The following is a 14,644-nucleotide window of genomic DNA, read 5'->3' as shown; positions in this document are numbered from 1 at the left end:
ACTGATGATAATTGCAAATAGAATGGAAATATGGCACTAAGGAATTCTGAGTAAGTCTAAGTAGCATAGTCACAAGGTGAATGTGGATGAAAAATTCATGTGGTTTCCAGAACACACCGGATAATTAAAAATGTCAGCACGAATTTTTTGAAAAGGATTTAATTCACTTGTCTTCTCCGGAAGCTTCACACTTATATTATTCAAAAATTGAGACTCTATTGGTTCTGTACTTACACAAGGCACTCATCTGTAAGGAGTATGGCTGAGTACGTGTGTACTACATATTATTCTGGCAACAAAAGGCAGTTTGCTCTAGTCAGGTTTGGCTTCAAAAATACAAAAAATGATGGGAAACTGATGCATTCATCCTATAATTGAGGTATCAAGGTTAAAGCTAGCTTTAGAAAATTTATGACTATACACTTGTATATATGAAAAAGTTCTGTTAATATCGTTAATATCAGCTGCTGCTGACAAAGACTAATCTCAGATTCAGGTGTAATAATAGGTGCACACAAATTAAATTAGATATTTATTAAATTCATCGTGATCTAGCCTTCATACTTATGCATTAGAAAATTACAAAAAAAAATTTAATATATGTATATATATATAGGTACACATACACACATGTATAGATATAAAATTATATATTTGTAATATAATTATGCACATTTACTATATATAACTATCCATATATAAATATATATACTTATAATATATTATTATCACTATATATATATAAAATTATATGGAGGAGCAGACGAAGAAGAGAGAGAGCAGAAAGCAAAGCTATTAATGACTTCGTATTTTTTTTTTCAATAACTGAATTTATTTCGGTATAAACTATGAGAACACAGCAACATGGAGACGAGCTTACAAGAATGTGAAGAATGAAGAATGCCGCCATAAATGCAGGATATATAAAAAGGTAGCCTTAGGGAACAAAGAACCAGGTGTTCAGTAGCTATTGCAACAGCAAGGTGTCCTTCCACTCACTTTATTCCCCCCCCCCCCCACCCCCTCTTCTAACTCTTCGTTTTCACTTTTGGTGTCCTCTCTGACAGGCAAGTAACTGACTTTATCCTATGCCTCCAAAGAATGAATTTATATGGTCATGAAGTATAGAAGTCTAGAGATTTCGCCGGTTTTTTAACCATAAAATAACATTTGTCTGGTTTTCAATGCAGTGGCCTCATATCCTGGACCAATTCTTGTCCTCTTCTGTCACGAGACAAGTATGGATTCCCCTCACTTGTTTTCTTCTCTGACAGCACAAACACACTCAATCATGAACATCCATCTTACATAAGAAATACATCTTATAATATACTTGTTATAAGTTAACACTGCCTATCATCAAAAGGTTTTACCACAAACGTGTCTGATACCACAGATAAAAACAAAGAAGATTCATCATAATGGCCAAACCTGTTTCCGGCTCTTTCTTCAACGAATTTCATGGAACAGCAATTCCGAGCACGTCGTAATGTTAACCCCCAACCTCTCAGAACGACCCGCATACTAATTAAATCTACCCCCCAGCCAGTCTTAACTGGACTAAGCTAGTATACAAGAGCCCAACGAACCACAGTTTTTTTCTCTCTCACTGGGTTTGTTTACGTGTGACGCAATTGACTATAATTGGCTTCAGGATTTTCCTATTGCCTGTCGAATTTATCGATTTGGGAAAAATTTTCAATGTGAAATTAATAACACAAAATAAACCGATTTTCCAGCTCAAACTTAACGTTATTACCTCACTATCTGTTTTAGCTAACACTGTATGTTTAAAAAAAATGCAATGTTCGTCTGATATTTTTCTACTAATATTCCTTGATATTTGGACAAAAAGTACGTGTCATAACTTTATAACCTAGCTTTTCTTGCCCCACAAGGTTGATTCTTCATTTTATCTACCACCAATTGTCATGGCAGCCTTCTTCGTACCTTCAAGGCTGAATGCTAAAACTATCTCTTTGCCCGAGTACGATATGTATTCAGCTTTACTCTTCAACAAACACTGAAAGAACCCTGATCTGAAAAGTTTCTTATCTAGATATAACTTCTTCCCATTTTCTGAACCCAGGACACGGATTTCATTAATTTACTTCATTTTTCCTTTCACAAACTATTCTGTAACCTCCCATCAACTTATTTGACAATATTTATGTCGACCTTATTCTCATTGGGCTTTGCTGTACGTGAATTGTGGATGGGTAATTATTTTCTCTCCTACACAATAATGTATTTAATAGTTTATTCAATTTTACATACTTCTTCCATTACATACAAAATACCACGTGTAATTCTCACCGAGTATTACTTAAGTCAGGTTTAACTATGCCATATCATTCAGTAGTTACAACATAATCCTAAAATAGTCATAATTCTCTTTTATGATATATATAAATAAAGTCTAATACTTACTGAATAACCTGGATTAAATTCTTAAGTCATATATTCCAAAACAACATTAAATTTTGCACGCCAGTAAATCTATAAACTCATATCAATTTCAGCAAAATACGGTACATCTAAAACGTTTCTAGTCTATATGTTGTTCCGTCATCATTAAATGGTGTCTTAATCTCAATACAGACCGTGTACCGTCCTTTTCTCAAACACTACACTACAACGAATGTCATAACTCGAACTATATCTTCTTACCGTCATAATTTACTACCACAGAAAGACCAGTTTTAATTTGATTTCAATAATTTCCTTTGACCAGAAAGACCCCGTTGAGCATCCAACCTCGGCTCTGTCATTGTGTAGTCACCAAATACTGTACTGCAAGAACTGTCATTACCTTGGCTACGTCTTCTTACTATCATCAAACACTGCACTGGAAGAACACAGGTAATCTTAGCTGCTATGCTACTATCAAACCTCTCTGGTAACAACACTGCAAATTCTGGTTCTTTTAAAGCTAATTAACATGATGAGATATCATTTTAGCACCCTAATTACAGAAACGATGCACCGGTATTTCATAATAATTACCACTAATAATACTCAGTTAAAACATACCGTGTGGGACAAGAGACGTGTAACACTGAGGCAGAGGCCATTCACTCTCAAGCTTTAAATCGTAATAAAACTCTTTATAAAAAAAGTCATAAAGTATAAAATATAATATAAAACGATTTTCCATACACAGTATACAGGCATAACAGATAAAAAAAAAATACTCGTTCAGTGTAGAGTTTCAGTGTTTCAGAACATTCGTTTCATTTTAGAAACTCTCAGTGGTTCATTTAGACATAACCACGAGATCGAGGCAAAAGATTCACTGCCCTTTGAAGACAGTTGTCAAAGGCAGTACTTTCTAGTCTATCGATTAAATATCGTCTTTTCTGGGGTATGATGCAAGCCATCCAATATCATTCTCAGCCACTCAGGACGGACAACTTGTCCAGGTCTTCAAAAACCAAAAAGATACACGGTGAAGGGTAGAAGGAAGAGGAGTCCCATACTGGTTCTCTTGTCGGGGGAACCGTTGCAGTAATCGGCAGAACAGCAGTGGACAAGTTTATCCTTTCCTGTAAATGAAAGAAAGATTAAATTTCACTATCTGCATTTACATGAAGTAAAAGGTGCTTAAACATTTTGATTTTACTACCAAACAACATAGACCAAAGACCAAGCACTAGGACGTAAGAGGTCATTCAGCGCTTAAATGGAAATTAACAGTAAAAGGTTTGAAAGGTGTAACAGAAGGAAAACCTCGCAGTTGCGCTATGAATCAAGTGTTAGGAGAGGGTGGAAAGTAAGATGAAGAAAGAGTATTTGAAAAGGTACAGTAAAAGGAACGAAAATAGTTGCAACTAGGGACCGAAGGCACGCTGCAAAGAACCTTGAGTAATGCCTACAGTGCACCGCATGAGGTTCACTGACGGAACTAACCCTTACGGAAGATGATATGGAGATACTGATAGCAGACATCCCTTTTGAGGAGTCTTTCTAGCAAGTGCATAAGGTATCAATCATAGCACCTTTTATAGAAAATGAGAATACTGGACTTCAGAGATAGGTATAGCTCATTGCTCTGAAGGCAGGCCATTTGGACGCTATTAAACAAATTATTCTTAAAACGTAATTTTGAAAAATAAAGAAAACGAAACGTCTGTTATTTTAAAAGGATACAATAGTTCGTACTGCAATACGTGACATATATAATAAACTGGGCATTAGGTCATGACATTATAGCCTAGGCCTTGATTAGAATAAACGATTTAAAGAAACAATACTTGTTTACGGTTAGCCTATTTCCATTTTTGCTATGTACATTTTTGTATTAACCACAAATTTAAAATCTTTAAGTAATTATACGTGAATCGAATTAGCGAAGAATCTTAAAGAGTTTGCCGTTAAAATTTTGTACATCGAAATAAAAGTTATTTTCGTAACGAAAATAAGATCGAGATTTACTATAGTATACCTATCAATCAAAATTAGTTTTCTTTACCACAAAATTACATCACAGAAAACGTCTCTGCTTAAATTTAAACCGCTAACTATTGTAAATTTACCTAGCATTAACAATACATGATTATATTGTACGAACAGGTTACAAAAATAAATAATTTTCACCTTGATTATACCATTTTCGAAAGCCCAGATAGTACAATGGTTAATAAGTTGAAATGTGGGAGAAAAAGGAAAGAAATAGGTACGAGAAATAAGCAAGCATTTGGGGAGAAAATTTTTCTGAAATAGATAATCTAACTATAGGTAGTACTAGTATTTAGTCAGATGATACAACTTTTCCTATAGGGAAAACTATATAACAAATAAATACTTTCACTGAAAGATGATGTGGATGGGACTGGAATGCTTTTTCCAAGGAATACCCTCCCCCAAAATAGTTCATATAAAGTAATAGATATAGGCTAGATACTCGATTTTGACAAAAGAGGATTCACTGATTTAAGGTTCTCTGATTTGAATATAAGTGGTTAATGACACCAATGTCATTCGTTATCATCAAGTATTAAAAATTAATGAATTAAAAATACAAAAATAAAAATTAATATATTACACAAATATATAACGTCTTTTGCATTACTCTGGCTTCTAAATTTATCCCAAACTACCACTGCCATCTTTTACAACACACATCCTCTCAAAGCATCCTGACTAGGATGTACCATACCTACCTTCCTCACCATAGGTCTGACTTCAGCATTGGTTTTATGATATCCCACACTGGGGTATTCAACCAGTAAATACCCAATCAAATGAACCAAACAGTCTTCATAAAATGTCTGAGATCACCAGTCATCCAATACTTATGACTTAGGAAAATATATTTTATTGTGACGGGATCACAAGCTTAAAATACAAGCAGCCAAATCCCCCCCCCCCACATAATCTTAATCAATCCAGCTGCCCAACCCACCCTCAGTCACACTTTCCTCTTCACACTGCGGAATACACGAAGGGGTTAAAATTACAGTTTCAACCATTATGGGAAAACTGGAATAAAAATATATTTGTTGCATCAGAAATAATGTAGTTCCAACGGATTTAACATTTATTTTGACTGCAAACCATCCGATTTAGAGATTTACTATGTAATTGGAGTTAAAAAAAAAAAAAAAAGTTTTTTTCCAGAAAAAGGTAAATGTCCAGGAGAAGGCCGCACCCGTTTTTCAAGTATTAACGACGAAAAACGGCAAAAAAAAGACCAGATTGGTGTTGCACATCGCATAGAAACATGAGGAAATGAATAAAAAAGAAACAGAGTTACTCTTACACACAAAATCTAAGCATAAACCTACTACTACTTCAATTATGGGGGATCCCAGTGGGAGGCGGGGTTTTAGGGTGGGGGGAGGGGAGGAGGGGTTTTAGGTGGGGGAGGAGGAGAAAAGTGATTTTCGGGGCACTACCGAACCTAATACCACACCTAACCTTACCTAGGCCCTGTACCCCTACCTAGCCTAGCGGGGGCTCCGCCCCTCTGCGACCCCCCCTTAATGGCCACAGTGATTTTCGGGCACTACCGAACCTAATACACACCTAACCTTACCTAGGGTCCCTGTACCCCTACCTATGGCCTAGCGGGGGGGGCTCCGCCCCCCTGCGACCCCCCCTTAAGGCCACAGTGATTTTCGGGGCACTACCGAACCTAATACAACCACCTAACCTTACCTAGGGCCCTGTACCCCTACCTAGGCCTAGCGGGGGGCTCCGCCCCCCTGCGACCCCCTTAAGGCCACTGCCTAACATCCATCAAACAATCCAAAGTGATGGTACTGCTGTATACATCGTTATACTACCACCATTATAATATACTCTATAAATTAATGAAGCTTACCTTAAACTGTTGGTTGATAAAAATGTGCTGGTGCTTTGAGGGAAAACGTGAAGCCGTTGCAAGGTTCCCTGACATGCAACTTAAAGTAGGAAGTGGCCAGGTACCCGACGACCACATTGCACTGCAAACAATCGGTAGGAAATCGAAGGTCTGTCAAAATTAATGCCAGAAGGGCCAGCCACTACCTCTGCCATAGGTACAGGAAGACAAAATGCCGTTTTTTGCTTCATTATTCGAGTATTCAGTCAAACAAGGATACCAGTGGACACTAGACAGGTAACTGTATTACTCCGCTGAAATGCTAGTGAAACTTAGTTTTCGACTCAAGTCATTCGTAATTGGTTATGAAACCCATGACGTCATAAACGATGTCACACCTCTCAGCCAATAATGAGTAACTGGAACTGCTTTTGTTTGCGTAAGAAAGTAAGTTAGAGGGCTCATTAAAAGTAAAATTAAAACCCTACCGTAGAGGAAACACCTCTCCCGACTTAGGAAAAATTCGAGGTAAAAAACTTAATCTTTTTTTTTCTCTGTAAGTATGCATTAGCGACAATAATGTATTGAGAAGAAGTGTTTTGTTATCACGTGCTTTACTCGGGAAAAGGGATCAATATAATAGATTCCCATAATGGTTGAAACTGAAATAATACCCACGAAGGACAATTGACCTACACAAACCCAAAACCAAAAACTCTCAAAACACATGTACTTATCCAACTCCAGATACTCCAGGCTATGCTGTGCTGCCTGCTGGTCGAGGTCACTGAGACACTAACAACCACAAGACAAAAACAAAGAACTATACCCCCACAACTCAACAACAACACAACAACCAAGGACCACAACCTAACTCAACAACAAACAAGGACCACAACTCAACAGCACAGCAAACCAAGGAACACAACCACAACAAAAGACCACTGCACAACCAACCACCAACACAAAAAGGCAACACACACACCCACTAACAACACCAAGGAATCACAACCGCTCCCCAACAACAACCCTCAACTACAACAACTCACAAATAACTCAACAGAAACTCACAAACACAACAAATCCAACAGCACAGACACAACTCCTCCAAACCAAATAACATCAACTCAACAACAAGCAAACAACAATTCAATAACACACACAAAACCTAACTGACTTCCAATGCCTTCAATAGACTGCTGCCGACACTACTGACTATCACCAGCTCTCACTAAAAGCTGACTAAAGACTCAAAACACAGAACTCTAACAATCAACTCCAGCTGCACCAGCAGACAACCCAGAACTCACCAACAGCCAATTCAGTCGTTAACCATCCAACCAACAACTACCCTCTCTCTCTCTCTCTCTCTCTCTCTCTCTCTCTCTCTCTCTCTCTCTCTCTCTCTCTCTCTCACACAGACGTTGTCAAATGGAACTCCATAACTCCTCCATATTTCCTCCCCCGTTACATTTGACAACGTCTCCTTACACTCACAAAACCCACACTAAATAGCCTTCCGCAACACCCATGGATGCTCAGATGCAGGCCCCCTGGATCTTGTTTGAGGGCCCTCATATATACTCTCAGTTACACCGCCATCAACTTCTCCCAGACCACTTCCAGTCAGACTACCATTACCATCTCCCTCACTACCATCCCCCCAAATCCCATTCACTATCTCACCTATCCCTTCTAACTCTTGTCCGAATATCTCTCATAACTCTGCCACCAAATCACTTAATTCATTTACACTCCTGCCAAACTCCCAAAGAGACTCATTCATACTGCCAACTACATCCATACCACCTGATTCCCTTCCTGGTGAAACTTCACTAAACCCTGACAATTCAAACCCACACACGCTATATGTACTATTCCTCCCATCAAAGTCATCCGTATTACATGCCTTATTCACCATTTTTACCCTAACACTAACCCCTCTAAGATGCAGCTCACGTTTCTCCCTTTCATTCCCTTTCCTTACCTCCTTCTGCTTTCTTCCATACTCAACCAACACCAACTGCTGATCTTCCAGACCCATCGCATTCTCCTGAACATACTGTTGCATACTAGAGGACCCACCCAACTGAATCCCCTTAACACCTAGTTTCCCAAATTCCCTGCCTGACTCATCCCCTTTTGCCTACACACACTCGCCATGTGACCTTCCATTCCACATTCATCACACTTTGCACGCTGTTCTTTACACATCCTAGCATAATGCCCATTCTTCCCACAGTTGCCGCAAACAACGTTCATACGGGTACCCCGACATCCACTAGCTATGTGCCCTGCCTGTCCACACCTATAACATTTAATATCCCTATCTTTCTTACACTCGCGCACTAAATGCCCTGTTTGCCCACACCCGAACATTCATTCTTCTTGTGTCCTGGCTTACCACATCTATAACACTGTTGCTCTCACTCACAACTAACTGACCCTACTCTTCCAACACTCGCACTCCTATTTCTTTTAGGGCTAACTACACTCACGTTACTTGCCCTAACGCTCCTATCTACCACTCGCTCTGTCATTCGCCTCTGCCCTTCCAAAACTGCCTCCCTATAGCTTTTAATCTCTTAGTACAACCTCAGCTCCTTCAGTCCTAACACTAACACTCCTACTCTCTTTCATACACCTATCTAACTCGTAATCTTCTACTATTTCTAAAATGTCGTTCCACGTCAACCTTTCATTCGTCCATCGCATTTTCTCCTTACGTTTTAGATTTATAAACTCGTGTAAATTCTCTAGTACAGTTGCCAATAACTTTTGCACTAACTCCTTACACTCATTTATCCCTTCGTCCCCAAACTTTTTCCTGGCTAATGTTTCTAACCTATAAACATACATTGACAATGACTCACCAACATTCATTCTTGCCTCTTCAAAATCTTGCTTTCTCCTATATCTAACGCTATTCTTTATCCTCTTTGCCTGTTCTACAATTCTGGCTTTCACACTCTCATACGGCACATTCCCTACACTCATCATTACCCTATACACACTCCACAAAAATCCTGTCAAAAAGCTACCTAACTCTCCTGGCCAGACACTCTTGTTATCCCCATACTTTGCCTCACAATACCTCTCACATTCTTTAAAAAAGTCCCCTATGTTCCTACCACCATATTCCTCGTATTGTGCACATTGGGGTACCTCTCTCATATACACAGCCTTTCGTACTTCCTGCTCACTCTCACTCTCACTTTCGCTACTTCCATTCTGACCCTTCTTTCCCTCTTCCAAATACAGCAAATCCACTTCCATACTCATGTCCATACTCCTGACTATGCTCTTCTTACCACCTACCTGTTTCCACTCGCCGCTATCCAAATCACTCTCAGCCCTTTCCCCAATGTATTCAGTCCTAGTCTCATCCTGTCCATCACCCTTACTAACCTTTCCTTTAGTTTTATTCTTTTCCTCAGCCCCCTTATTATTCTTGTCTCCTCAGATTTATCCTTATCACAACCAAATCACCTTCATTACTCATACTCTCATCCACTCACTCTTTCACTTTCTTTACCACTCCTGGCCATCACAAGACCCAGAAGGCCTACCTCCGACAGTTCCCTCTCCCATGAATCCCTTCATCTTTTCCTGCATCATCTCTTGCACTGCACTCATCATTACCCCAAATTTTTCGTCAATTTTCTCAACCATTCTCTCTTCCGCTCCTTTCACCTCTCTTTCATTTCCACTTTTGCACTCCTTAGCATTCCTCTAACTCGCTCTTCAGCTCCTCACACTCTACCCTCAACCTTTCATTCTCCACTTCCAACCTTTCCTTAGCTTCCCTCGCCAACCTCAGCTCCTCCTTCAGCCTCTCTTTCTCCTTCAACCCTTCCATCCTCACTTTCTCCACCAATCACAAAACTCACTACCCCAATTGTCCTGCAGCTGCCGCACCAACAGTCCCTGTTCGGGCGCCAAAAAATAATTTGGCGGGATCACAAGCGTAAAATACATGCAGCCAAAATCCCCCCCCCCCCATAAACTTAATCAATCCAGCTGCCCAACCCACCCTCAGTCACACTTTCCTCTTCACACTGCGGAATACACAAAGGACAATTAACCTACGCAAACCCAAAACCAAAAATCTCAAAACACATGTACTTACCTAACTCCAGATACTCCAGGCTATGCTGTGCTGTCCACTGGTTGAGGTCGCTGAGACACTAACAACCACAAGACAAAAACCAAGAACCATACCCCCACAACTCAACAACACAACAACCAAGGACCACAACCTAACAACACAACACCCAAGGACCACAATCCCACAACTCAACAACAAACAAGGACCACAACTCAGCAGCACAGCAAACCAACAAGGAACACAACCACAACATGAACACATGCACAACCAACCACCAACACAACACAAAAAGGCAACAACACATACCACTAACAACACCAAGGAATCACAACAGCTCCCCAACAACAACCCTCAACTACAACAACTCACATATAACTCAACAGAAACTCACAAACACAACAAATCCAGCACAGACACAACAACTCCAAACCAAATAACTCAAAAACAACCAAACAACAAATCAATAACACAAAATCTAACTGACTTCCAATGCCTTCAACAGACTGCTGCCAACAATACTGACTATCGCCACCTCTCACCAAAAGCTGACTAAAGACTCCAAAACACAGAACTCTAACAATCAACTCCAGCTGCACCAGCAGACAACCCAGAAACTCAACCAAACAGCCCAATTCAGTTTGTTAACCATCCAACCACCACTAATCCCCTATCCCTCTTCTAAATCTCTTCAACTCTCTCTCTCCTCAATCTCTCTATCTCTCTCTCTCTCTCTCTCTCTCTCACAGATGTTGTCAAATGGAACTCCGTAACTCCTCCATACTATACAAAACTGGCAGAGGGTTTTGATTATTAAAATAAAATCACAACACACAAAAGCACTTCAACTTGGAAGTGTTTCAACTGCAGCTTGTTTAGCTAGTCTACCTGCCTCTTTACTGACATATACTACATACACTACCATCCTACAGTAATTAATACATGATAGCTACATGCATTCCTCAATAAGATGAAACCACTAAATACTTTTCACTAATTAAGTTGGTTGACTTAAAAAAACATTGTACCTGGGAAACACTTTTTTTGTGAATCAGAATACAAAAGATGAAGTTGCTCCTTTTAACGAAAATTTTAATTTTTTCATATATTATTTTGTCCTCAAGCTTGGACAATTCAACTAAAGAACTTAAGTGAAAATCAGTTATTATTTCCTGAAAGCCACTTTAGGCGAGGTTTTCCCATTAAACTTTTTTTTTTTTTTAACTTTTGATGATTACGAGATTTTATATAGCCAAATGTGGTCTTGAGATGTTGGATTCAAGCCATTGCTATTCCTTGTTACTTTCAAGGATACATGTTGAGGAGCCTGCAGGATCTCAACATAAAAGAGAGATGGAGGTTCCCCTTTGGTTAGCAAGAGGTGAACTAACAAGACCAGTGACCTTCATGGATGTTACATCTGATAAGTCTGCGTGTATTCCCGCCAAAATGTGTTTAAGGTGGGAGAAATTGAGTCTGGGGCAGTCTCGCTGGAGTAAGCGTGGCCTCAACATTGTCACGTGCACTGCTGCCCATCATGTATTACGTGAATATACAGCTATTGCATATTACTCGTGTTTGAGTATACCTAACCTGCTTACATGTTTAGTGCTGGATTTTATATTCTATATTGTTTGAACTCAGTCACTGACTGCAATTTAAGAATCTGGCATCAAATGTATACTACTATCTACAACGGCAAGTTTAGAGTTAATGCTACATTACTGACCATATTTACATACATATATTAGGGAAAGGTGTCCACACTTGAAATCACTACAACACTACCTTAGCTTCTGTTTGAAACAATTGCCTTTTACCCTCATTTCCCATATTTATGTGAAAAGGACATCAGGCCTTTCATGAGTAAGGATAATAATATGTAATGTCCTAAGAACCTTCTGCACATTCCACACTTCACGAGAAATGCCTAATATATCCTGTCCTTTGTACTCTTACAGGCTTGGATTTCAAATCTCCTTCAGGAGTAATCAAGGTTGAAATAACAATCATAGTTAAGAGAATTCCTCATGAACCAAACAGTATATTTCCTTGAGAAGAGTGAATCTTAAATGACTTGACTACTACTGCTGTCCATTGTCGAGGGTATAGTGGATATTCAACAGGGGAAGGGCTTTTTCACAGTGTTCTGAGAAAATACAGTTCAATTTCCTCACTATGGAGGAGTGCGTGAAAGATCTACTAACTGATCACTGCTCTCATGACCATGAGGAAGTGGCTCTTCCTCAGGAATGGGTCCTACAGAGGTAGGCTATTTCACAATACTGATGCAGATTTGGAATCTAAATACAAATCATAAATATTACATAAGAGTCCAACTGGAAGGGATAAAGCACCAATGATGCTATCAACAGCAACATCAAAAAAGTTACTATAAGGATGACTTTGATATACAGATTTTATTTACATATTATAAACAATTCAGGATGGAACTGCCACAAGAAATTGAGTCTTTCCCTGAAACAGAATCTGAGAAATCATTTCTGGGTTCTCAAAGGTGAACTTGGCATTGCATATTATTCTTGCTCATGTTCAGAGTAACTTGCCAATAATAAAATTTATGAAAATGAGAATAACGGTTTCTACTGAATTATATGTAACTTCTTGTAGTCTTATTAGGCTATATCTCAACTGTAGTACATTCCCCAAAAAGAGAAGTCAGGGACTCCTTGCTTTCTTTAAACAATAAGTTGCTTAGCTAGACCAAACTGGTATATTATTTTAGCCTTGGCAGATTCACTGTTTATTCAAGATTTGTTCCACCTGGGACCTGCAGGTATTGTTGGTTCACCTTACATTTTGATAGACTCCTCTGCAATTTTTTTTACCAACATTTTCCATATTATGTATATCACTGGTCTCATTGCTAGTTAAAATATCTAAAATGTTTGTTTATACTGATTATGCATAACTGCATGTGCATGAAATTATTCATATTGTGTTAATGTGGTAGGTGACAAAACTGCACTGCTGAAGTAGGTTTCTGGTGTTAACAAATCTAATCAAATAGGTAATGAATTGCAAGTACCTACAGTACTTTGTACTGCATGAGTAGCCCTCCTTATCAATGTAACTTATGGATTTACAAAAGAGGTAAGTGCTGTGAGAATAAGACATTAGTATTATGAATTGGTTGCTGTAGTTAGGTGAACCACTGAATTCATAAAAAATAAAAAAGAAAAGTGGCATACAGTACCTCAGTTTTGTCAGGGATAAAAACCATTTGTAAATTGGGCCATCCTACTGAAAATTTACAGTTTGGTACAACTGTTTGGGCTATCTTACCATATGACTTACTTTATATCAACATAAATAAAGGCACTTCGTAACACTTACTGTGGATTGTGTCACTGATGAGTTTCTTGATGTCATGATCGGTGAAAAGGGTCTTGAGGTTCTTCAGCACTTCCATGGATTTACTGTCACCAGCTTTCACACTGCAAACGGACCTTGGAGCGCAATTCTTTTTTATCTTGCCGTCAATTTTAGTTTTCTGAAATACAACAACAGAGGTATGTTTCATGGTATTTGTTGATAGGAGGAATATCTAATTGGCGATAGTTTAAGTAAAAGGTTTACATAGCTTTGGAAACAGGTATACGTATATCAATCTAAGATGCTCTGGTAGATATAACTGTGACAGAAAAATCCAAGCTTACTCAATACAGTACACAATTTTTTAAAGAAGAAACTACCTCTTAGTTTTCTTATATTGTCAGTAATTGAGCCATATGGATATTAAACCATAACGAAAGTTTAACTGTTTTCCTGTGCAATGGCTGAAGGGGGTGGAGACCATGGATTTCTATAAAAGGACAGTTCCTATAAAAATGACATCTTTTGTACCTGGGTAGATTACAGTTCTAAAGGAATATTCATGCAGTAGAACATAAACTACAACAGATTCTTAAGGAGTTTGGAGTCTCCATTACCTGATAATATAAGTTGTCCAAGTGTGTCTCCAGTTGGACTTAGACAACAATGGATGCAAATATGCACAAAATGTGACCACAAATGATACAAGAGGTCAAGTTAAATGTGTTTCCTTCTTCTGAGCACTTGTGTAAGTTTAGTGTCCCAGTTTTTACATTTCCAATTCAAATCTAGGATGTTTTTTTTATAGCAACTTTTGATATTTCTACTACTGCACTTCCTACCAATACTACCTTACAAACCTTACACCTGTCATGCACTACAGAATAAAATTTTTCCAT

General features: G+C 38.6%; 1 protein-coding gene across 2 annotated transcripts in view; it reads right to left on the bottom strand.

Moving 5' to 3' along the window:
* Nucleotides 1–2,759: 2,759 nt before the first annotated feature.
* The window catches only part of LOC135210037 (uncharacterized), a 19,091-nt gene continuing 7,206 nt past the window's right edge, over nt 2,760–14,644 (bottom strand). For both annotated transcript variants that reach the window (XM_064242808.1, XM_064242809.1), the window contains exons 3-4: nt 13,767–13,923; nt 2,760–3,545 (exon numbers count right to left, since the gene is read on the bottom strand). In XM_064242808.1, the coding sequence (XP_064098878.1) occupies nt 3,427–3,545; nt 13,767–13,923 (276 nt within the window). In that variant the 3' untranslated portion in view covers nt 2,760–3,426. The remainder of the gene's footprint in view (nt 3,546–13,766; nt 13,924–14,644) is intronic.

Source organism: Macrobrachium nipponense, chromosome 39, assembly GCF_015104395.2.
Source record: "Macrobrachium nipponense isolate FS-2020 chromosome 39, ASM1510439v2, whole genome shotgun sequence".
Classification (NCBI taxonomy): Eukaryota; Metazoa; Arthropoda; class Malacostraca; order Decapoda; family Palaemonidae; genus Macrobrachium; species Macrobrachium nipponense.
Note: the sequence above shows the minus strand (reverse complement) of the source record. Positions and strands in the feature narration are given on the sequence as shown.